The following is a 22,213-nucleotide window of genomic DNA, read 5'->3' as shown; positions in this document are numbered from 1 at the left end:
ATTCCTTCATTCACTATTATTGAATGAGTGATTTCATTGTTGCAGGTTACATAGGTTGGAATCTGAATGTGACCTTGTACGTACCTTGTTGTTGCGAGGCATTTCATCAAACAAATATGAAACCACAGGGAATCATGTTTCATTTTCCTCCTCAGTGGAACTGATGACAAGGGACCCAACTGAACCGAACCGTTGAACCAGATCATGGGGTACCTAACCAAAAACACAAATGTCCTTTTTCCTTGATATCCGTTCTGTCGGTTTGTCTTCGGGTGGCTTCGCTTCGCTTCACGTCGCCTCGTAGTAGCCCGTGTGGTCCTTAGGTAAGGTCCTTGGTACTAGGTAGTGTGGATAAGGTGTTTCATCTGCGGCATCCAAATCCGCGGCATCCAGTCCAGTCCAGACCGGTCGGAGATAGGTACAATTATTTGAGTTAATATTCTCAATATTCCAGATGAGAGGGATGCCAGTCGTCGATGATCTACGGAGAACCCGCCTATCATCCCCATCTCCCATCTCCCATTGCTCATCGTTTATTTTCGTATTCATCTTCATCCATACACCTGTCTCTCATCTGGGATCTCATTCCTCATACTTGGTGACTAAATAAATCATGGTCTATGAGATATGTCATTTTCAACACATTTTGGTTTTTCTGCTCGGTCCAACCAACCCTCTGACCTGGATCCGCAGACGGCCTGCCAATGTTTTGCCCTCGTCTGCTTGATCATTTCCTTTCCCCTACAGCTCGAATATCTCGTAACGATAAAGAATATCGCCGCAGAGTGCCTCACTAGACTGAAAAGAAAGACCTGGCACATGATCATGTCGTTTGACCTGCCGATTGACCTGCCGATTGACCTGCCCTTGTTGACGCTAGGAAAACTTCCACCGATTCCCGCAGTTCAGACACTCACAAAACGTCGTCATCGGTTCATCAGCACTTCGTGTCTGCGCCTGCGAATAGCTGACCTTTTTCTGATGACACTTTCCGCACTCCAAACTTGTGCTGACACTCTTCTCTTCCTGTGCCACCATCGCGTTGTTCATGTTCTCCTTGGCAATCTTTTGGTCCTCCTCTCGCTGCTGTTTCGACTTCATCTCTTCATGCGACATACTGACAAATCGGACTGGAGTGACTTCTCCGACCAAAATGCGTTTTCGGAGCCCAGGATTCGATTTGTTCTTTAGGTTTTGATAGAGCGATCGGATCTTGTCCTTGTAGATTGGCGAATTGGAGGAGCCCTTCGCGGCAGGTAACTGAAGCGCTGCACTTTCGATCTCTTTGGCAAGCGCGAGGATTTGTTTCATGGGAAGTTCAGACCCGATGCAGAGGCCATCGTAGATCAATCCGATGCAATTGTTGCGCGCCGTGTCGTTGGTCAAGTCATCGCGAGGCACCTTGTCCACTTTCCAACTTCTCTTGTCAGGCGCCACACCTGTTGGGCTGACTGCTTTGGGTTGAGGGGTTGCAGCTTTCGGTGCTGGCGAGCTAGTACCGTTCGATCTTGCACCGTTAGGCGTCGAGCTCCCGCTAGTCAATTTCTGTTCGTTGACGATGTGTCTCCATCGACTGATAATCTCTGAAGCGAGCTGTGTGACTTGAGGATCCAGCCCTGGGTAGCCTTTGACCTTGTTCACGATCTTTCCAATCTGGGTCGCTCGAAGCAATTCTTCCGTCGGCTTGACGTTGGCTTTAAGATCTCTCAGAATCGTCAACAGGCTATCGACGGGTTCTTTCGCTTGTATGGCTTTCTGTAGTGCTGCTCCTTTGGACTGAATCTCCCGGCGATCCATGGCTATGCGGCTCAAGTCGTAGCGGTGTCAAGGGGCGACGTGGGGTGTGAGACCTTTGGCTAGGCTGTGAAATGTGGTGGCACCTGTGATGACCAGTTGGAAAAGTGGGCTCGCGCACTCTGCCTGCGATTGATCAGTCGATGGAATATGTCTTCAAGACAATGTCGAAATTCGCCTGCGACACTTTTTCTGTCCATTAGAAGGGTCTGCGTCGGGCGAGATCACGAGGGAGTGGGGATCTGGGAAGAGGAGGAATTTCTACTTACGATCGCAAGTCTTGGGCAGTAAGCAAGTTTGGGTGGGTAGAGAAAGGGCCGAGCAGGAAGACAGGGAATAAGAAGGAGGACTAATAGTACAAAATGGTCGTAGAAAAGGATGGGCGCATCTGAGGCAGTCGAGTGAGTGACACTGGCTCTTCTTCGACGTCTCTGGCTGGATAAACCGGCCAAGTAGTGACAAGCGTGAGGAAGCCCCAAATGAGGCAGACGATGCACTAGTCCCAATTAGGACTAGTGCAATATCTCTACGTTCGAGTCCGCAACTTAGGAAGGAGCTCGTTTGATGCAAGTGCGACTGCGACCAGGCACAAATATAACAAAGCCGACTCAGATCGCATGCATGGTTTCAATATAGACTCCACGAGTTTCATTTGACCAACGTAAATTACAAGGCTCATGGAGATGGTTGAAAAAAATAGCATTTTACTCCCAGAGGCTTCACATACAATAGGGCAGATAAGATTGAGACAATGGTTTTTTCCTCCTAGTACTCTAACCGCACCTCCTGGCCCTGAACTCGGCCAATCACAATATCGGCTGCGTACTTGGGAATAACTTCATCGTCGTGGAGCATCTCGAATTCTGTGTTGCTGGTTAGTCTGGCTCCTTCGCAAAGACAAGAACGGGACTACACTCACCTTCCGACGCATCTCTGCCCATGTGGCTGAAAAGTGCCTGGGGACCACCCGGGTGCTCATCAAGCCAGTTTGTCACATCCATAACAATACCCTTGACAGCAATCCACAGATCATCCTTCTTGTTGTGCTTGGCTACTTCCTCAAGAGAGAACTCCTTATCGGGGACCTTGAATGAGCTGATGTCGTTGGCCTCCTTTTTCTTGGCTGGGTCCTCACCTTTGTTGCCATCCATGACTGGTGCCGCCGTCTTTTGAGCCTGCTGGCTGGTCGCTGCAGTACCAACCGATGCGCTAGCGCCGCCAGAGCCACCGCTTCCCCATTCGACAGAGATCTTGCCAGGTGTGTTGGGATCGATGTGAAGGGAGATTTGACCGGCACGCTGCGAAGCAGTGGTAACACCGCCAGCGGTCAGTTTCTGGAACAGGTATTGCGAGGCAGATGCACCAGCGACACGTCCATAGACGACACATCCGAGGAGTGATGAACCACCCAATCTATTTGCACCGTGAACACCACCTGCAAGCTCACCGCAGGCAAAGAGGGCATCGAACGGCTTTTGCTCCTTGTTGAGAACTTGAGCCTTGTCGTTGATCTCCATGCCGCCCATGGTGAAATGGAGCACTGGTTCCATGACAGCAACGTGGAAAGTATCGTCGACATTGAAGGGCAGGTTGTGGAAGTATTTCTTGTTCCACTCATCCTTCTTGTCACCCTTGGCAATGGCGTTGTAGTCGGAGAAGGATGCCTCGAGGGCACTTCTGCTGATACCAATTTCCTTGGCGAGCTCGTCACCGCTCATCTTCTTCATCAAGCCTCGGCCAGAGTAGTGGCGGGTGTGGAAATCAAGAATGTTGGAGGCTTTGGAGTTGAGGACAAGGCGAATGGGCCATTTGCCCTTCTCCTTCTCCTCCCACATCTTGCCGGAAACGTAATCACGATGGCCCAAGTCATCGCAGAACCGCTTGCCCTCGTTGTTGATCAGGATACCACCTTCACCACGGAGAGCCTCGGCGGCCAAGAATTTCCACTTGGAGCCAGGGTCCTTGGGGTCGACCAGACCTGTGGGATGGACTTGAACCTTGTCCATGTCGATATCATTGGCGCCAATGGCCATGAGCATCTTGTGGCCGTCACCGGTGGCGTGGGTTCCGTTTGTGGAGGAGAGGTCGAATGTGTCTGGTCTGTGTTTCTTGAGCAGGGAAGTCTCAGTGAAATCAGCAGCATAACCACCAGTGGCAAGAATGACAACGCCGTCGACTGTGTGTTCTTGACCATCAAATTCATAGGTGACACCGGTGATGAGGTTGCCCTCTTTGTTCAATTTGGTGACCTTTGCCTTTTTGATGACCTCAACCCGCTCGGGCTCGGCCTCAGTCAGCTCTTCTAGTCGTTGCATGAGGGCATATGTGATGGCCATGCCGGGGAATTTGGCATCGTGGCCTCTGTGAGTTCGGGGGAAGGAATGTCCACTAGAAAAGGTCAGTGTATTCCGTCATGGCTGATTATGGGAAGACATACCCAAGACGAGAAACAAGAGTCAGGTCGAGGTTGAAGACGTCTTGCAGCCATTCGACAGCGGAGGCTGATTGGTATGTCAAGACCTTGATCAGATCTGGTCTGGCCTTGTCGCGGGCGGACTTGAGGGTATCCTCGTAGAACTGCTTGACCGAATCGCCAATGCCATGGTCGACTTGTGTTCGAGTGAGAGCTCCGTTGATTCCGGAGGTGGCCTTGGTCGAGTTTCCACCAAAGAAGTCTAGCATGTGTTAGCGGTGGTGGACGGAGTTCACAGGATGGCGATATGAAAGGGCTTACTGTTCTTATCCAAGACAATGACATTACCGCCGTTGAGATAGACGGTATGGGCGGCGCTGAGACCAGACACTAGGATGAATTAATAGGGAGAGCGACCAAGAATTGATGGCGTTTTCGAGACTTACGGCCACCACCAACAACAATGACACGGGGAGGGGTCATTTTGGCTGCGCAGAGAGAGGAGAAGTGTGGACGAGTTGATGAAATTCGAGTCTCGTGAGATGCAAGGAGTGTTCCTGGGCGTGAATCGAGAGAGGAAGGAAGACCTGTGCAGCGTCTGGAAGGTGTGTTTTCGAAGGAGAGAAGGAGCAAGCAAATACGGGGATAGCAATCAATAATGGATGATCAGCAGATGGCAGATGGCAGCCACACTCCCTCCCACAAATCAAGTAGAACAGATGGACTGAACCTCGGCACCCGCGGCGTTACAAGAGTAATGCAGGTTGCAATGAAAAGGATTGGCCAGAGCATTGCCAAACAACGAGGGGCCGAGGCGCCTGTCGGTATGAGCGTCATGAGTTACCACAAGTAACTTAGTATTGTGAGTTGCGTGTCTCTTGGTAGGCTGAGCAACCCTGGAGCAGCCCTGGAGCCTCCCCGCCGCAGTCTGGAGTCTGGAGGCCGGAGAACGGAGTACATACCGCGGACGGTCCTCCGCCTCAGTGCCACCAACGCCTATGGAGGAATAACATTAGGCTTGGTCTCACCGGTGTTCCAGGCCCCATCGGTCCCAAGTGCTAGACGCCCTTCACACCCGGAGTTTGATTGCCGCAAATGTAGAATGTAGATACCGTACTTGGCTAGCATTAAAAATTTTACTATCACATATGTCTCGTTGCTCTTTGTCTGTTGTCCTCTGCTCCCGTCCTTGAAAAATCGGTGTGAACGCCCGCGGAGGATTGCTGAGAGAATGGCGACCTCAGCAGTAACAAGTAGTAAAAAGTTGGGCTGAGGAAACTTGGTTGGAGGTGCCGCGGGGCCTCCACTTCTGCCGCATTTCGGGCCTACAACTCGGCGCATTTCTCTCCACGGGGATACAATAATACCCTCTCATTAGGCACCTTTCTTCTTTTCAACTGAGGGCATGAAACAAAGTGAGGGCCACCCCACATATATCCTACAGTGTACCTAATAAAGGTCTGAGTTACCAAATCTATCGTTCCCGAAATGCCACACGCCACCTGCTTGCTGAATCGCACATGTCATTCCTAGACACATACATATATACCTGTAAAAATCCTTCAAATTGTGTTCGTCCACCCTGCCCCAGACTTTGTGGGGAGGCGGTCGGCTCGAGGTCAGGGTCAGTCATCTGACCGTATTGACACTTGCTAGCCCCAGTGGCCCCAAAAAGACAACAGCTGTCTGTGAAGCATGTGAAAATATCCCCAGTGTCCTCATTCCCCTTTGCACGGATGCAGTTCATTCTACCGGTCAATCACCATTGGATCGACTTGGCACATCACCAGTTGGATCATCATGTTTCATGTGTGGACATGTCACTCCTTTAGAAGGAGCGCCCAATCCCATGTGTGATTATCCTCGTGGCTGCAGCTTCAACGAATCCCCGCGTCATCAGCATCAATCAACATCAATCAATATGTCCTCACATGCTTTTGAGCTGAAAACGCGACTCGAGTTTGTTGGTGCCGTTAGGCTTGATTTCTGGAATATTCCCCAGATTTGATGATTGTGGGTGGCTTCATGTTTTATCGTAGAATTTCTCTCTATTCGCTTCCTGGGTCAACGTACACTATCTGAGGTAGTTCGCTGTTTGGATGTGTTCGCAACAGTTTGTTGACCTGCTAGAGAAGTCGTCGAGTGTTGAGATAATAACGAGGTGCTTGACGTCAATGATCGAAGACTTGATCCTGATGAAGATGAACCAGCCTCTGACCCTGTCCCAGTGTGTGAATGTCCACGACGGTCATTTGTCTCGCTGGGTCCTTTGTAAAACATTGTGAAGCGTAAGGTCTGATAGCGCATGATTGCTGAGACTCGGGATTTTGTGGTCGTAACCTGACAGATAACAAAAGAACAGCGCCCACAGTGAGAATAAGTAATATATTGAATCACTTGTGCCGCTCAGCTACTTGGAAACCTGTTACTTAGTATTATTGAGCTTGATGTTGCGCCTCGTGGGAGGCACTTTTGAGTCTTTTACTTGACGGATTCCAATCTCTGTCTGTGATGACGGAGTGTCTACGACTGCCCAGAGACGGCTATACAATATTTTCAGTTAAGTAATGAGAAGACAAGAGAGGAACAGATGCAGCCTTCGGAGTAAGTCGGAAGAACTCCATGAATTTCACCAATCAGAATTGTCCCACGTGCCGGCCAATGATAAGGGTGGAGAGGACAAGACTCTTATCACGTGAGATTTCATGCACTGCTTTTTTAAGAAATTCCTCTTTATCGACACGTCATCACACGACAATTACTTAGTTAGGGTCATCTTCCAATGGCGCGCTTTTTGTTACTCCAGATACCACTTGGCCAGAGATGACAATGAGGGTAGCCGCTTGCGTGTCGAAACCTCAAGTCGAGGGCTAGTGCTGCTGACCAGATCTTCATCTCACACGTGACGAATCATCACGTGACTAGATGAGCACCAGCGTCTGCTCTCCAACCATTCGCACTGACCCTTCATGAATGGAATCCATCTTGCATATCCCATGTCAATTTGACCAGAAGAGCACGATCAAGTGTCATTTGGGCGACTCTGCCCATGAAGATGCCGCATCGACGATCGACTCTTCAAGACTCGTCCAGCCGCTGCCGCTGAAGCGTTTTAATATCTCCTCGGCGCGCTGGTTGCTGACCTGGCTCAAATCCCTTCCAATATTTGGATCATCGTCGATGAACTTCTTCTGCGGATAGTGCTTTCTCAGAATCGCCAGCATGTCGTTCCAGTTATACGGATGCGCCCAGGTGAATAGACGCTCATTGCTGACATCCTTACAGAGTAGTGCCCCGACATGGACCTTTGCGTTGTCTTGCACATTCACATAGTACTGAGGAGGATTCTCTCTCAGGTCTTCGTTACCTTCCCAACCATCCCATAGGGCTTTGACCCATCCGACTGTGCTGGGAGCACCCTGATTCTCAGGTGAAAGTACTTTGCCAATATTGGCGTTAGGCAACACGGCATTGAGGACAAAGCCTGGTTTGTTCTCGGCCATGAACTTCCATGCTGCCTTTTCACTCTCAGTCTTGGTGGCGGTGTACACGTCCAACTTCTTCTGCACTCCTTCATACGGAGGTTTCCAAGCCTCTTTCACCACGTCGTCATTCCACGTCTTTTCGTCGACCGAGAACTTTTTGTTCGGGATGGGGCTCGTTGCAGCCGTCGAGGATGATGTTAGCACAAACCGCTTGATCGAAGGCTCATTCGCTGCGGCCTTCAACCCGTTAAGGACTCCGTTCACCACATTGGGCACGGCAACATTTGGGTCGTACGATTCCATGACCGGTGTCGCCATTTGGATGTACCCTGATGCTCCTCTGACCACCTCGTCGAATGCTCCGGGATTTCCCATTTCCGCCACTTCGACCACTTCATACTTTCCTGCGCCATACTTGTTCCCAAAGTAGTTGACCGTCCATCCGCCTCTCTTCAGCGATCGAACAGTGCCTCGCACTCGGTAGCCGAGCTGAAGTAATTGATCCACGACATGGCTGGCGATGAAACCGTTCGCCCCAGTAACTACCACAAGAGACCCGGGTGGCACGGCAAAATCAGATGGCGAAGGCATGAAGTCGGTATCAAAGGAGTCTGTTGACCACGTGGGAACTCACGGCGGCCGTGGCACGTACCTAATCGCTTACTATATTCCCACCAGCTGGGGAGAGTGTTCTGTTCCAGCCCGATGGGGGGTTTCGGGCCCTGAGTCGGGTCTATCATGACTAAGACTCGGTTGAACATGCATAACCGAGACAAGATTTTCAAAATCCCGATCAATTGAACAAACAAAAGGCTGTCTGTGCCTATCCGAGCACGGGGAACCCTGCACTGGGCGAATCAAGCATATTCGAACTGGTTCCAAAAAGATTGATGTCACCGTGTCACCTATCACAAGTGCCTATCTGTAGATGGCGCCGCCGAAACCCATGATCACAACGTCACGATCTACCATTTCACCCCTGTCCATCTTGAGACTTTTCCTTGTGGCATGACCAGGTTTTTCGGCTCCAAAACATCCTTGAAGCTGAAACCGGTACCACCACTAATGCAAGCCGTTCACTAACCCGATTAGGGGTATCTTGGCAACAGCCTGATTGGTTGGAAATGAACATCCCCTCATAGAATAACATGGACATAGAAGGGAAATTCACTTTTCAATTGGGGGTTAACACTATGTGGTATTGTACTCAATGCAACTCACTACCGGATACGGTCGTCTGTGAGTGCCGATTGGACTGGCTAGCCCAGGGCTTCTTACCGTTGGACATGGTATAACACTTTTTGGCAATTCCGACATATGAATTCCAGCCTTATGGCCCCGAAGTCCCCTGAATTGCGCTATGTTGAACCTTCTTCTTCAGGACGTTCCAACGGCCGAAGCGAAGGTGGAGATGATCTGAGAGGATGACTAAAACCAAGCTGAATAGATGAAAAATCTCAGCAGGACTTAACCGAACCAATCATCCCGCGTCCCCGATCGACGAGAGCATGACTTGCCACAGCTCATTCCATGTATAAGCGATCGAGGAAAGACGCCCGCATCCATTCGCTTGCCTTGACCAATAGGATCAATTAAGACTGTTCAATATTCCGGTCCACTTTGGGCTCAGATCAGTCGCCGCATTACAGAATTGCCTTGAATCACTAAATCCGCCTTGGAAACCTCACTCATGAGGAAAGGTGATGCACCCCAGGGCACGCCTGCAGCCTTATCGGGAGCCAGGGCAATAGCGCGTGGGTTGCCCGACCTGATTTCAGACATCATTCAACCTTGTCTGTTACCAATACTTGATTTCCCATCAAGACATGATGGCCAAGAAGACGAACTCAGGTTGGACTGAAAAGAATCCGCTGGAAGATGCCGCAGACGCCGAGATGCAATGACGACTCCTTAGTGCTATATTGGGGCTGCCAGCAGTCACAGATCTCGCGATATGACAAAGTCTCGCCCCCAAGCTTGCTTTCTCTCACCCTGCTATTGCTGAAATGCCGTGGAGCTGCTAAGGATTGAGAGACATGCCGGCGGCTTCTTGCGTCACGGTGGCTCACACTCATAAAACACATAGATGGCACCTATATATTGTCGAGCTCGGCGGTCAGCAGCATGTCGCAGATCCACGTCAGCACATATGGAAAGAAGAAAGAAGGAACAGCAATCACGGAGCAATAGCCCATGCCACATCTTTGTCGAGCAAAATCCTGCTTCGTTTCCAAGGGGAGGATCGAAGATCGTGTCAAGCCAGGCGCGACGGTTCCAAAGTGCAGGCAAGCGACGCAGACAAGAGGCTGCCGCACACCAGAATGCTGGCTACGCCCGCAGTCTCGTCGGCTGGTCCAATAACAAGAATCTTCTGACGCCTTCCTTGTCATCCCCGGCTTCTTCCAGAGCTGGTTCGCAGGAGAGAAAGCCTTCTCCTGGATCGGAATCTGTGAAACAGGTCATTCCATCCAGCGGTGTCAGCATCAGCCCCCAACCCAATTTCCCCATTACCTTTCAGAGGTCAGACAGCGATGCCGTGAGGCTCATGGTGGACTATCGTATGTCAAATGATGAGTGGCGAGTCTCATATTCAACAGCTGACAAATCATCAGATATTCACGTCTGGATCCCACATCATCTGGGGTTCTTTGATGCCTGCATAGGGTTCAACACGCAGCTCGACCTTTGCTGGCCTATGGCCATGCAAGATGAGATGCTTTTCGACGCCACCATCGCTGTCAGCCGCATAGCCTTCCTTCTAAGCGAGGGCAAGCCAGCAGCAGACGACCCATTCATGCTCTACCATCGAGGCTTGGCACTTGCAAGACTACAAAAGCGTATTCGAGACGAAGCAACCTTGGTAGAGTCCGAGGTCATCTTTACAGTGGGCAGGATGATTGCTATTGCGGTTGGTGCCATGCCCCTTGATCCATACTTTGCGGCGTGGCAATGTGGGGTACTTGGACTAATTTCAGAGACAGTATATGACGAATGAACGCGATGCATTCAATTTCCACTTTGAGGCTTACCAAAAGCTCGTGGAACAATATATGTTGACCAACCCTGGGACCGACATCTCTCGCATCAACGAAAACCGACTGAGGAGGTAAGTCGGATGCTTGTCACGACGTTGCACGGTGACAATGGCTGATCAGTTGTGATAGCTGGACGGCGATCCATGCCTACAGAGGCGGACATGATCTGCTCCAGGCAAACTCTACTACCGGATCTACCTCGCCACCGGGTCCTTCCAGGAATGCAAGCCCCTTGTGGAAAGAAAGAATTTCGCGGATAGACATCACCAAACTGGCTCCGAGTCTCGCAAAGGTAGAGTTGCATTCGGCGACGATCTCTCACCTGGTATCCCTGCATGAAGTCCTCGAGCTGTCGCCGCCACCGTCACGCGAGAGACAAAAGGCTCTGGTTGAACTCGGTCATATATTCAACCAGGTTGGACAGACAATTGCCACCATGACACTCACACCGATCGACACCCAGGTCGGCTGCGCCTTGGTGGCTTTTGCGGCGCAAGTCCGGGGGTTATACCTTACGTCCGAACCATCAAGTTCCGGGAGCGGGTCCTCCTCGAGCCAGAAAATAGCAATGAGTAATTGCGATCTTGACGTTCTCCTGAACAATCCACCATTCTTCGAGCTTGCACAAACCTTCCTGAACAAGAGGCTGTCTGGATTTCATGCTGCACCCCAGTACCAGTGTGTGCTTGCTTGGTCGGCTCTGGTTCTGGGAACTTATCTGGCCAACGACCTCGACGTCTACTTGCGGCGGAAGGGACACATCATAATTGTGAGTCTGTTTTGCGAAATGCGCAACACAGGACAGTATCCTCTCCAGTTTGGAGATGACGCATTTGATGCCAACGGCAGCTGGGAAGTGATTAGGTCAGTCATCAGAAGCGGAATAGGTCGTTACTGGCATGAACGGCTTGCAGCGGACTGGAAGCGGGCTTGGATTGCTGCTGTCATTCGACAAAAGAACTGGAAGGACCAGGGTTTGTTCAAGACAGGGGTGCCCAGAACATTGACTTTCGATGGCAGAGCCAATGGTCATGATCGGATTCATGTCGTGGAGTATCTGATATACAGAGACGCAAGGGATTCACTGCCGATGATTGAATGAGTGAATGGGCGAGTATGGGCTCGGTTTTGTCCTGGGGCTTGAGGTGGTTGGATCGAGTTCTTGCAATCGAGGCTGGACTTTCGTGGTGGCGTGCATATCAAGAACGGGGAGTGGAAAGGTATAGCAAATGGGCTTACGAAACGAGAAAAACAATCCCTATCACAACTTGGAAGTTACAAGGCTCCTCTATGTCCGATTTTCTCTGAAGTCCTCATCTATTGTAGACAATAAGAGTGTCTTCAATGCCTATTCACCTATTGTATATGTTGGGCAGTGCTTCAGGGATGATGCCAAGATTTGATATACACTAGTCCCAAAGTAGAAGTTGTCACTTTATTTCCGCTGGCCTCCAAGTTCACTTCGACCTGTCCGTTACAGCATCATCCCAACCGCTCTACAGCACAGCAAACGCGTCATCGGTGTTATAGTCATTGTTTATCAGTCCATCACTTGTCACGCTGATCCAATAACACCCAGATTCACGCTCAGTCTCCCGAATCATTGAATCCCCCGGATCGACTTTCTTCCTCTCGAGCACGACTCAGATCAGCATCAACATTGGCAGGAAGGTCAGAAGACCATGGTCCGCACCCGCGGACAGGGAGCCCCTCCCGAGGGTTTCACGGAGTATAAGGTCCCAAAACGTACGCGAAAGCCCAGGTCAAGTCCCTTTGTTTCTCTCCCAAAGACCCATCGAAATCATTTGCGCCGCCAAAACCGAGAATTCTCTACCCGTCCTCTACCCCCCACATCGCCTGGTTTCGTGCAGACTCCCTCGAATTGTATTGAACGGACCCTTTTCTTGAAATACAAAGATGCTGCAACTCAGACGGACCCCATGCTAACAGGTCTCCCAGAACCCATGAATGGAAAGCGACGTCGTGAAAGTCAGGAACCCGAGTCATCCTCCAAACGCCCTCGCAATGCCGTAACTCCGCAACCAGAGAAACGCCAACCTACGGCTTTCTTCTCTACCCAGAGGAAGAAGTCATACCTCCTCCAGAAGCCTGCAGTCCACGAATCACCTCTCTATGCCAAAGCCTTCGATTCGCGGTTCAACATTGACGTCAATGCCCGCAAGAGGGATGCCCGTCCAGCACAAGTTCCGGAACCTGCGCCGACGCCGCCGAATGCTTCTCCACGATCTTCGCAAGAAGCAGATCCGACCCCTCCTCCCCAAACCCCAGAAAAGCCAACAGAGCAGGGCCTATTTGGTAGCGTGAAGAAGTTCTTTGGCGGATTTATTGGTGGTTCGGCTAGCAAAACTCAGGCGGAGAAATCGCCTTCAAGTCCACAGACGCCTCCAACTTCACAAGAGAGAACACGGCCTGTACCTGCAGTCGAAGAAAAAGGCACAACATCCCAAGCTCTGGTCCGCACCAACGACACTCTTCCACCATCTCCATTACAAAATAAACGGCCTCAGCCTGCTCTGTGGGAGCAATCCTTCAAGCGGCGGCGGTATGCAAACAGCCTTCCCAGTGCAAGTAGCATCCAAGTCGAGTCTGGCACTGCCGAAGAGGTTGAAGATGCAGAATTTGTGAGAAAGGAAGCAGGGTCTAATAAACGAGTGTTGGCAGCCGTCGATGGCCATATCCCTGGTCCCTCCACGGGAGGTTTCGGTATTGATGATAACTACCTCGATGTCGAAAACGAGATTGCCGGCGTTGACAAAGATGCTGAAGGTCCGTCAACTCCCACCAAAGCCATCATCGTTCCTTCAACTCCACTTCGTTCAGCACTTCGGCAGATGGGCACTCTTGGACGATCGTCCAAATCAGTTCGAATCAACCCAAATACCTCGATCAAGCATGTCTATGGTCAGTATGGGCCTGCTGGCCAGTATCACGGAAGCACATTTTCCGACGGCACTCCGCTAAGCAACACCGACTCATCGCTGTCGTCTATTCCAAAGCATGATGTGACAAGCATCCTGTCGCCCACAACGATCGAGAACACAAGAAATAATGTAACTCCAAAGTTTCGTCTCGACTCGAATGTTTTTGATCCAAACGACTCAAGCTGGCGTCCGTCCCTGGCCAATCCATCTCCAGGTCGTTTCCGAGTTCCCGATGCAGATGAGTTTGATGATTTTGACGAAGACGAATTGACCGAACTGGAAAAGGATCAACAGAAGTCAGGTCAAGACCAAGATCATGTCCCGTCGCAGCCTCCTAGTACACCAAGAATGTCTCATGCCGAACTTCCGCAACCCGCTTCTCCCTCCTCGGCTGTAAGCGCATTCACGAACAATGACGATGGCAACATTTTCAATGACTCGCAGGAGACGCGATTGAACAAGGCACGATTGGACGCACAGAAGTACAAGCCCGTTCGATCATCTCGTCTGTCACACGGCGAACCGGCGCGATCTCGATCATCTTCACCACCATTGTCGGAAGGCGATTTTACCGAGTCAAACCTGCAGATAGGAACTCCAGGAGACTTCCGTCCGGCTTATCATAATGCGGATACATCGGACATGACATTGACACCAGGCAAACCCAGTACTCGAGAGGATTTGGACGACACCACAGTGGGCGAAGATGGCAAGACCGACTACCAGCGAGAACACGAGTTTGACGAATGGGCGATCAACCTCTTCGAGCAAGTGAGGCCACAATCGTACGAAGAGGCGGGTACGACTGATAGTTACATTGGAGGATTAATCCAGAAGCATTGGACGCAGCGAGATACAGACGACTCGATTGCATTTTGGACGCGGGAATTTGATGAGGGTATCAAGGCAGCCAACGAGGCCAGCGCACAGGGCAAGAAACTGCGGTGGATAACAGATCCAACCGAGATTGCCGAGCATATGGCGGCGGCTTATTAGACAAAGGCTAGGGTTAAAGCCAGGTAATGAACAAATGTCGTCGAATCAGCTTGTCTGATCGGCGAGAAGAATATTCCAACTTTCCAGCACCGGGTGGCGGGGTATCATATCGAGGCATCATATCGTCTTTGGCCAGTGACATGAGGGAACTTGAGAAAGAGTTGGAGGGGAAAGGTTGGGGGGAAGATTGTGCGTGAAGGAACACTTCATCCGTTCATATCGGCTTGATTTGAATATCAATTGCCAAGTGACAGAGATAGAGGATTACTCGATGACCTTGGATTCATCCTTGACCACCTTAATGAATCGACGTCCACGTCATAGTCACCGTTATGACTCGCTGTGCAGACTCATGTAGTTGTTATTTTCTCGTGTGTGACTAATTGCTTGCTAGAACTATAAATGTATGTACTCTTCACGGCTGACCAACAAACCCAACCTCGATAAGACTCATGGTACTTCCAGGAGGAGTAACGACATTCTTAATCTCAAGGGGGACAGGAGTTGCATCCGACGCAGCACCCTTACCCTCACCAGCAGAATCATCCTTCTCCTTCCCATCATCATCATCACCACCGCCAACCACATCCGCAATCAACTTCTTCCACTCATCCAAATCCCTCTCCCTCGCATTCGTCAGCAACATCATTTGCAAATCCTGGGTCCTCATAATCCTCTCGATTTTCGCTGGCAACAACCCCACCGGCGGCGAAACCTGATCCATGATAACAATCCGACTTTCCTTCTTCATCGCCGGCACAATCTGCCGTAAAATCCTCGAACAATACGGATCACTATAATCATGCATAATCATCCTTAAGAAATAAACCTCGGCACCCACCACCGGTTGTGGTGTGTTGAAATCATGTTCCTGAAACGTGAATCGATCGCGTAGTGGTTCTGGAATCACATTTGTGCTGGGATCGGTCGCGCGAGCCACGATTTTCGGTAGGTCTTGAACGATGAATTTGATGTTGGGGTGGGCTTCGGCGATGGGGACCATGGTGTGGCCGACGTTGCCGGCGATGTCGACGACGGTGCTACCCTGGGGAAGGGAGGACCAGTCGTAGCCGCGAACGGCGTGGCGATTGCTCATGGCCGGGAAGGAACTGACGTAGGTCATCAATGTGCTGAAACGTTGGCGGACGGCAGGTTGGGTTTCGTAGTAGTTGTACATGGCAAGATCGGTTTTACATGCGTAATTCAATCCGCCTTGGTTGGGGTGGACGTTTCCATGGCCAAAGTGTTCGAGGGCTTCGATTTGTTGCGCCGCCATGGGCACGGTGTCGAGGGTGGTGAAGGCGTTGAATGCCCCGACTCCAGCGTGTGTGATGAGGAGTTTGGAGCTCGCGGTGTGCGAGACTTGGTTTGGTGTGGGTTCGGAAAACACGTGGATTTGGATTAGTTGGCGGAGCATTTGCCGGAGTTGCGTGGCTGAGAGGTTGAGTTTCTCGGCGAGGGTGGTGTAGCTGATGGTCGAATCGAGGGGGACGGCTTCGGCGATTTTGTAGTAGTTGACGTAGCGGAAGGCGTTGAGGTCATGGACCTATGGTGAGGATAAGTAGGTGAGAAAGATAGGTTTAGTTGGAGGGAAGGGGTAAATGGCATACTATATTGTAGGTGTTGAAGGTGACGACTTCGTCGGGTCCTGCTGCGAGGTCATAGAGTCGTTTGGCCGCAGTACATAGATCCATACGGGCCATTTGAATGTCTGGCGGACTGGTAGGGGGGAAGAAGGCAGGGCCATTCTGATCAAAGGTCATGGGAGGGTGGTTGTTGGCGGCCAGGTATTCCTTGATTTGTTTGGCCGTGGAGAGACATATTTCGGCGAGTCGCTCGAGGTCTTGCTCGTTGTTGTCCAGCATAGTGGCGGTGGTGAGGACGGTAGTAGAGAAGACTGGATGATAGTGACACTGGTGATGTTGATAAGACTATCGTCAAGACTTGGGCTATCACGAACTCGGTGAGTGCGGGGCTAGGGGTGGGATGGTTTTATAGGGAGGATAAGGAGTAGTTTTACTTTCAACGAGACCTTTGGATTAATGTTTCTCTCTTCTACCCACCTCGGTGCCAATGTTTACCTGGCCAAAGGCATCTGTGGTGAATATTGAGTTTCATGACTAGCAAGAGATGACAGCTCATCACTGCAGTAGCTCGGCCGAGGGGTTTGAGATAAGCGACCTGGCGGAATTTGGAGATGCTCCACCGGTGGATGAAAGCCGGTGAGGAGAAGGATATGGTGATGGTCAAGTTGGATGGAGGCTGTTGTTGAATTTTTGATAGATATGATGGCCTCTTTCGAGCATCGATGAGGGCTGTTTTGCCTCTGATCTCCTAAGACGATGGGATTCTCAACCCGCCACCAACAATAGTGACATCGCCGACTAGAATTCAAGATGAGGTTGTGTTGGCCAATTACATATGGAGGATCTTGGCATTAGCATTTCTAAGGCCGGACCGGGCCCGTGCGATGGCTTTAATCTAACGCTAAAAGGTCACTAATATTGGCCACTAATTCTTTAGCATCAGTGGTGATATCACGTGTCTGGCATTTGCCTGTTAAGTGAATCTAAAAGGGAGAAGCCTGGTGTTCACACAGACATGGCTTTGCGGGGATTGCATGCTTTTGAGATCGAGAATTCGCTCGTTCGAGGGCAGAGACTGAGGCAAGTTGGCCTGGTCAGATCTTGCATCAAGTAGATGCGGCTGCCTTTAAGCCCTGCTTCCACACGCCAACGATACCTTCGCCTGTATAGAGGGTTTGCAGGTCTTGAGTGACATCACCTTTGACGAGGACGAGATCTGCTCTCTTGCCCTGGGCAACTACTCCTCGATCATTGAAGCCGAACCTTCTCGCGGGTGTGGCAGTGGCGCTGGTAAGAGCCTCTGTGATGGTCAATCCGCATTTCTCAACATACATCGCGAGCTCTTGCCACAGACTTGGGCCGATGGCGGCGCCAGGGAGACCAGGAGCTGCGTCCGTTCCCGCAACAATATCAATTCCAGCTTGTTTCAGTTTCGTGACACTCTGGAATGCATACTCGACCTTGGACTCGGGAGCTTTCATACCCAAAGTGAGCAGCATGTTCTGCCTGGTAAATTCATCAACGAGGCCGCGCTTGGAGGCAATTTCGGAGAACCTCTCCCGATACTCTGGCTCTTCGCTGGTCAAGCTGCTGACAATAACCAAAGTGGGAATGACGAAGGCATTGGTCTTCTTGTACAGGTCAATGATGCTGTCTGGTGGTGGTTGGTCAACAAAGGTGTGGGTGAGGCCATCGGCGCCTGACTTGAGCACAATTTCCGTCATGTCTACACTCAAAGCGTGGCCCACAACAGGAAAACCCTCGGCTTTGGCAGCCTTGACCACGGCCGTTTGTAGTTCCAATGTGGCAACGGGAATGGAGTCGGTGGGCATGGCCAAAGAACAACAATTTTCCTGCATCAATTTGATGTAGTCGGCTCCGTCGACCTTGTGCTGTTTGACAAACGCTTCTGCATTTTCTACAGTAACATTGGGAAACGACTTGACATATTCCTGCAGCTGGGATGGGGGTCAGGGAAAGACGGTGTTGATGGGGTCAAGGCCGACTTACAGCTTCAGTTGGATTATGACCCAGGACCACGGGTTTGGGCCATCCTCCCGCAATGGTGGCGCCGTACAAAGCTGTCTTGATGTCTGGGAATGAGACCGTTCCGCCAGTGGATTTGGCCTGGGAGACTTCTTGTGTAACCTTGTTCCGCCACTTGTTGACTGATTCTATGTCAGAGTGCATGTCGAGAACGGTGGTGACCCCGCTGAATAGAGGGGCCCTCAAGATCTGACTCTCATCTGTGCCAGGTGGCAGATGAAGACCGTGGAGATGGATGTGAGAGTCGATGAGACCAGGGAGTAAAGTATGGCCCTGACCGTCGATGACGGTTGCTTCCTCGATGTTAGAGGGTGCTTGACTCGAGACTGAGGTGATTAGGCCAGTCGAAGGATCAAACACGACTGTGGCATTGGGTTGCACATCCTTGCCATCGAACAGGGTAACTGAGTGAATGATTGTGGGTGCCATATTCAGTCTTGCAACGTCAGGTCCGTGTTATGACGATACTTTGATGGTCTCTAAAAGGTGACTATGTATATAAATTGCGAAGAATGAAGACGAGTTCAACCTCAAGGGTAGTGAGTGACACAAGTAGCGGTGGACGGAGACAGAATAGACGGGATACATATATAGCAAGATGACAGGTGGGACAGATAGATACCTACAGCTGGGACTGGAGGGGTAGGATTATGTTTACCACTAGCGATGAAGACGTTGGAACGAGTCCACGGGTGTTGGAAGACCGAAGTCCGAAGGATCTTTAGGCCTCCTTCTGGGGCTTGTCATTTGGATCAGGCTGTCCGCGGAGCTGTGAGAAGTAAAGACTACCTAGGTAGGTGCAGATTGTACCAAACATGGGGAACGCGGGTACATTATGACCAACGGACCACTCGATGTCCAGGCACCCAGGCACCATAATCAAGGCTTGCCAGGGGCAAAAACGATCGATCTAGAGAAGAGGTATTAAGGGAAAAGAGGAAGAAAACATGGGGAGAGAGGAGAGGGGCATTAGTGGCACTGCAAGGAAGAGGGGGTAGCGGGGAATGAAGTTCAACCTGGGGGTGACGTTGACAGACGAATTAAGTAAGGGCGCAATAAGCAGTCGTGGTTGCCCTAAATTAAAATGTGATCTGCTTGTTGGAAGGCACGCGTAACACGACCACCACAACACGGCTTCATATGGGAATGCACCTGCGATTCTTGAAATAAGGCGTCCTGGATTGTTCCTGCCTTATGCACTCTATCAGTAATGCCGGGGAAAGAACGGACATTGCCGAGGGTCTCCCAGACTCGTGCTGAACTTGGCCTGAAGTTTTCTTCGATGATCCTGGGTGGATGTAAAGATTGACAGAGGTGGACGTCATGTAGGCCTGGGTGGATATGCCATGTGCAGCAAAGGATCACAATGGTCTATACATAAAATAAGGAAGAGGAAGAAAATAGTCTGCAAACGGCTGGTGACATGTCACGTGTGTCATACCAATGCCAAGCTCACACGTGATTTGGATCAGACTCAACTTCGGCTGAGATACCATTCTTGGCCATGTCTTATCAATAAAGAAATAAACCCGAAACCCACAGACTACAGTCACCAACCAAACACGTGCAATGGCTGGTCACACTCCAGTCTCCATCTTGGTCTGCGCTTCCATGTCCATTTCTGCTTCTGTCTTCCTCGCCTTGACACACTTCCCCCTCGTCACGACTATTCATTCTACACAGTCTGTATAATCTCACCGTGTGTATGATAGAGCTGCCCTTTCTCTCGACTCTCGTCCTTCGCCATTTCGGTCCTCTGTCGAATGGCTTACCATCTTTCTCCAACACCGCCGCCCTTGATGGACCCTGAAAACACAACCACCATTCACTCCCCTCAACGATCCCCTTCTCCTCCGACCCAGCCTCTCTCCAAGCGTGACAAACGTCGTAATCAACATGCCGCCCATCAGAACGATCTCTATGCCGAGTTCTCGGCCAACCGGGAACAACACTACCGGGAGCAGCTCATTGCTCTCCAGACCGACATGAACCTCATCACTCAAGCCGATCCCTACTACCCCGAGCTTTTGGAAGACTCTCCCGAAGAGGTGGCTAGAATTGCAGAGGTTGCTGCGTCTGGCACACCGTATCAATCCCAGATGTCGTCACTGGCTGGCAAGTGGTACGCAGAGTTTGTGAACGAGGTCAACGACGCAAAAGAAGCCAAAGAGCTCGCGCTGATCCAATTAATGGTACAATCTCTATTTTTGGAGTCGCTCTCGTCCTTTTACTGACTTGCTCTCCGCAGAATGCACACCAAGCTCGTCTTGAACGGCTCAAGTACGAATGCGACTATCGTCTCCACCTTGCCGCCGAAGAATGCGAGCATATGACCAATACCCTGCGTGAACGCCTCTTTCAGTCTCTCTCCAGTAAACGTCAACGTCTGATGAAGGAGAAAGAACAACTCGACATCGCAGACACCAACGCCCTCCTCCTTCATCCAAGCCAGTTCAGCATCACCAACCCTGCCAGCCCTGGTGGCCACACTACCAGCCGCAAGACTCGATTCACCCGCCACCGAGAGCAAGAAGATCTAAATGGAGTGGATGGAAACGGCAAGCGCAAGCGCAAGTTTGCCGACGACGACTTTGGCTCGCCTTCCCGCAATGGCGTGTCCACCCCCGGAGACCGTTCCAGGGCTGCGACCGCCCACCAAACAGCTCCAGTCTACTCCATCAACTCTCTCTTTACAGAAAAAGAGCTCAACTTGCAGTCCCACCAGGCTCAGATTGCTGCTCACCACTTCTTTGCCACTTCACGCAAAGAAGGTGAAGCAACAAACGCACGAAAGCGTGGGCGCGATCGAGACGATGCAGACAAACAAGATGGGTCAGGGGATGACTCTGTATCAGAAGAAGATGAAGAGCTGGAAGCCCCGGCCATGGATCGGTCAGCGAGTCAAAATGTTCATGTCACAAGATCCACGCGGACCATTGGTGGACTGAGTGCTCTCAACACCTTGAGTGACCTGGCAGAAAAGGCAGCGACCCGACCCGCCCTACCGTACGCAACACTTCACACACATCAAGGCCGATCAGGAACATTCCTTCCCCAGCCGAGTCGACTGCTGCAGGAAGAACTCGAGGAGGACCTGTTGAAGCTTGCACAAACCGAGGGTCTACCACCGGGCACGGTGGACAAAAAGGCTGTAGAGGATGCGCTTAAGCCACTTTCGGAGGGCTGGAGCAACCTGGCGCCTGACTGGCCTGTGTACATGGATGTTCATCTCGTCGAGGTGGATCCGAGGCAGGCTGGGGCATGAATGAGGTGACAAAGTATGCAGTGTCTATCCCAACCTAATGCGGAGATTGTGAGGGAGAAAGACCACGGTGGGAGCACCAGTGTAACGCTACATCGAAGACAGCCGAGTGCCAGAGATATTCATAGAGAACGAGACTGGATATAGGTGCAAGGATATGAATGACGCATCACAAATCTTTGACCTGATAGGAAATAAGCCGGTGTGGTTGTGGGCGAGCTCAACTTATTTCTAAACTACGGAGTAGTGTGTCCAGGGCATCTCCGGGGGTGCGGGGTTACCGCGGGAGCGCCATGGGCAGGGTTCGAGGGTTTTTTAGGCATAGAAACACCTGCCGTTGGTGGGCATACAGCACTGTCTAATAGAAGCCCTGCACCACTGGAAGTTAGGTATTATTAGCGGGGAGGGCGCTCTCGCTAGAGCCCAAAGCGCCTGTAGGTTTTCTGGGGTCGGGATTCTCACTGTCAACCCCCCACAATGATGACATCTTCTCTACTTTCTCTTGCTTTCTCCAGCATGCATCTTCTCACATCCACACGGCTTTTGTCTTCTTCCATCCTGCCGGCCGATGTTGCTCATTCCTTCTCCCGCTCTGTATATGGTTTCGTTGACTGCTTCGACGATGCAGCACGCTCGATCGACGCGGTGACACTC

The 22,213-nt window shown here is 51.1% G+C and overlaps 7 protein-coding genes across 10 annotated transcripts; 3 read left to right on the top strand and 4 right to left on the bottom strand.

Moving 5' to 3' along the window:
• Positions 1 to 467: 467 nt before the first annotated feature.
• On the bottom strand, positions 468 to 2,221 carry PV10_06236. 2 transcript variants are annotated; one of them, XM_016371006.1, is made up of 2 exons: positions 2,064 to 2,221; positions 468 to 1,980 (listed from the first exon to the last, which is right to left on the bottom strand). In XM_016371006.1, exon 2 carries the CDS (start codon positions 1,795 to 1,797, stop codon positions 877 to 879), a length of 921 nt encoding a protein of 306 aa, XP_016223299.1. In that variant the 5' UTR covers positions 1,798 to 1,980; positions 2,064 to 2,221; the 3' UTR covers positions 468 to 876. The 2 variants fall into 2 exon arrangements, with proteins under 2 accessions (XP_016223299.1, XP_016223300.1); XM_016371007.1 differs by having other exon boundaries at positions 468 to 1,920.
• A 177-nt stretch (positions 2,222 to 2,398) lies between these two features.
• On the bottom strand, positions 2,399 to 5,008 carry PV10_06235. 2 transcript variants are annotated; one of them, XM_016371005.1, is made up of 6 exons: positions 4,654 to 5,008; positions 4,529 to 4,597; positions 4,232 to 4,469; positions 2,930 to 4,182; positions 2,714 to 2,867; positions 2,399 to 2,657 (listed from the first exon to the last, which is right to left on the bottom strand). In XM_016371005.1, the coding sequence occupies exons 1-5, from the start codon at positions 4,688 to 4,690 to the stop codon at positions 2,854 to 2,856; spliced, it is 1,611 nt and encodes a 536-aa protein (XP_016223298.1). In that variant the 5' UTR covers positions 4,691 to 5,008; the 3' UTR covers positions 2,399 to 2,657; positions 2,714 to 2,853. The 2 variants fall into 2 exon arrangements, with proteins under 2 accessions (XP_016223298.1, XP_016223297.1); XM_016371004.1 differs by having other exon boundaries at positions 2,714 to 4,182.
• A 2,026-nt stretch (positions 5,009 to 7,034) lies between these two features.
• PV10_06233 (uncharacterized protein) lies at positions 7,035 to 12,049 on the top strand. Its single transcript, XM_016371002.1, has 4 exons — positions 7,035 to 10,250; positions 10,305 to 10,600; positions 10,674 to 10,798; positions 10,857 to 12,049. Exons 1-4 carry the CDS (start codon positions 9,779 to 9,781, stop codon positions 11,827 to 11,829), a joined length of 1,866 nt encoding a protein of 621 aa, XP_016223295.1. The 5' UTR covers positions 7,035 to 9,778; the 3' UTR covers positions 11,830 to 12,049.
• Positions 7,237 to 8,283, bottom strand: PV10_06234 (uncharacterized protein; the record flags this gene model as incomplete). Its single annotated transcript, XM_016371003.1, has 1 exon — positions 7,237 to 8,283. The coding sequence occupies one exon, from the start codon at positions 8,281 to 8,283 to the stop codon at positions 7,237 to 7,239; it is 1,047 nt and encodes a 348-aa protein (XP_016223296.1).
• A 147-nt stretch (positions 12,050 to 12,196) lies between the features above and the next one.
• Positions 12,197 to 14,969, top strand: PV10_06232 (uncharacterized protein). The gene is made up of 2 exons (XM_016371001.1): positions 12,197 to 12,473; positions 12,687 to 14,969. Exons 1-2 carry the CDS (start codon positions 12,410 to 12,412, stop codon positions 14,663 to 14,665), a joined length of 2,043 nt encoding a protein of 680 aa, XP_016223294.1. The 5' UTR covers positions 12,197 to 12,409; the 3' UTR covers positions 14,666 to 14,969.
• A 41-nt stretch (positions 14,970 to 15,010) lies between these two features.
• On the bottom strand, positions 15,011 to 17,019 carry PV10_06231. Of its 2 annotated transcripts, XM_016371000.1 has the most exons (3): positions 16,686 to 17,019; positions 16,276 to 16,614; positions 15,011 to 16,211 (listed from the first exon to the last, which is right to left on the bottom strand). In XM_016371000.1, exons 2-3 carry the CDS (start codon positions 16,528 to 16,530, stop codon positions 15,081 to 15,083), a joined length of 1,386 nt encoding a protein of 461 aa, XP_016223293.1. In that variant the 5' UTR covers positions 16,531 to 16,614; positions 16,686 to 17,019; the 3' UTR covers positions 15,011 to 15,080. The 2 variants fall into 2 exon arrangements, with proteins under 2 accessions (XP_016223293.1, XP_016223292.1); XM_016370999.1 differs by having other exon boundaries at positions 16,276 to 17,019.
• Positions 17,020 to 19,936: 2,917 nt separating this feature from the next.
• Positions 19,937 to 21,868, top strand: PV10_06230 (uncharacterized protein). The gene is made up of 2 exons (XM_016370998.1): positions 19,937 to 20,489; positions 20,546 to 21,868. Exons 1-2 carry the CDS (start codon positions 20,061 to 20,063, stop codon positions 21,560 to 21,562), a joined length of 1,446 nt encoding a protein of 481 aa, XP_016223291.1. The 5' UTR covers positions 19,937 to 20,060; the 3' UTR covers positions 21,563 to 21,868.
• Positions 21,869 to 22,213: the final 345 nt, after the last annotated feature.

This window comes from Exophiala mesophila (genome assembly GCF_000836275.1).
Source record: "Exophiala mesophila strain CBS 40295 unplaced genomic scaffold supercont1.4, whole genome shotgun sequence".
Lineage (NCBI taxonomy): Eukaryota > Fungi > Ascomycota > Eurotiomycetes > Chaetothyriales > Herpotrichiellaceae > Exophiala > Exophiala mesophila.
The sequence above is the reverse complement of the archived record's forward strand: the minus strand, read 5'-3'. Positions and strand labels throughout refer to the sequence as shown.

What these genes read in the sequence shown, in the direction of transcription:
- PV10_06236 (XM_016371006.1), bottom strand. Translation starts at nt 1,797, where the DNA reads ATGGATCGCCGGGAGATTCAGTCCAAAGGAGCAGCACTACAGAAAGCC.
- PV10_06235 (XM_016371004.1), bottom strand. Translation starts at nt 4,690, where the DNA reads ATGACCCCTCCCCGTGTCATTGTTGTTGGTGGTGGCC. An exon ending in CATTGTTGTTGGTGGTGGCC is followed by an intron (nt 4,598 to 4,653) that starts GTAAGTCTCGAA and finishes AATTCATCCTAG; the next exon opens with TGTCTGGTCTCAGCGCCGCC. An exon ending in CATTGTCTTGGATAAGAACA is followed by an intron (nt 4,470 to 4,528) that starts GTAAGCCCTTTC and finishes AACACATGCTAG; the next exon opens with ACTTCTTTGGTGGAAACTCG.
- PV10_06233 (XM_016371002.1), top strand. Translation starts at nt 9,779, where the DNA reads ATGGCACCTATATATTGTCGAGCTCGGCGGTCAGCAGCATGTCGCAGA. An exon ending in GAGGCTCATGGTGGACTATC is followed by an intron (nt 10,251 to 10,304) that starts GTATGTCAAATG and finishes ACAAATCATCAG; the next exon opens with ATATTCACGTCTGGATCCCA. An exon ending in GCAGGATGATTGCTATTGCG is followed by an intron (nt 10,601 to 10,673) that starts GTTGGTGCCATG and finishes TTTCAGAGACAG; the next exon opens with TATATGACGAATGAACGCGA.
- PV10_06232 (XM_016371001.1), top strand. Translation starts at nt 12,410, where the DNA reads ATGGTCCGCACCCGCGGACAGGGAGCCCCTCCCGAGGGTTTCACGGAG. An exon ending in GGAGTATAAGGTCCCAAAAC is followed by an intron (nt 12,474 to 12,686) that starts GTACGCGAAAGC and finishes CAGGTCTCCCAG; the next exon opens with AACCCATGAATGGAAAGCGA.
- PV10_06231 (XM_016370999.1), bottom strand. Translation starts at nt 16,530, where the DNA reads ATGCTGGACAACAACGAGCAAGACCTCGAGCGACTCGCCGAAATATGT. An exon ending in CCTTCAACACCTACAATATA is followed by an intron (nt 16,212 to 16,275) that starts GTATGCCATTTA and finishes TCCTCACCATAG; the next exon opens with GTCCATGACCTCAACGCCTT.
- PV10_06230 (XM_016370998.1), top strand. Translation starts at nt 20,061, where the DNA reads ATGGCTTACCATCTTTCTCCAACACCGCCGCCCTTGATGGACCCTGAA. An exon ending in TCGCGCTGATCCAATTAATG is followed by an intron (nt 20,490 to 20,545) that starts GTACAATCTCTA and finishes TGCTCTCCGCAG; the next exon opens with AATGCACACCAAGCTCGTCT.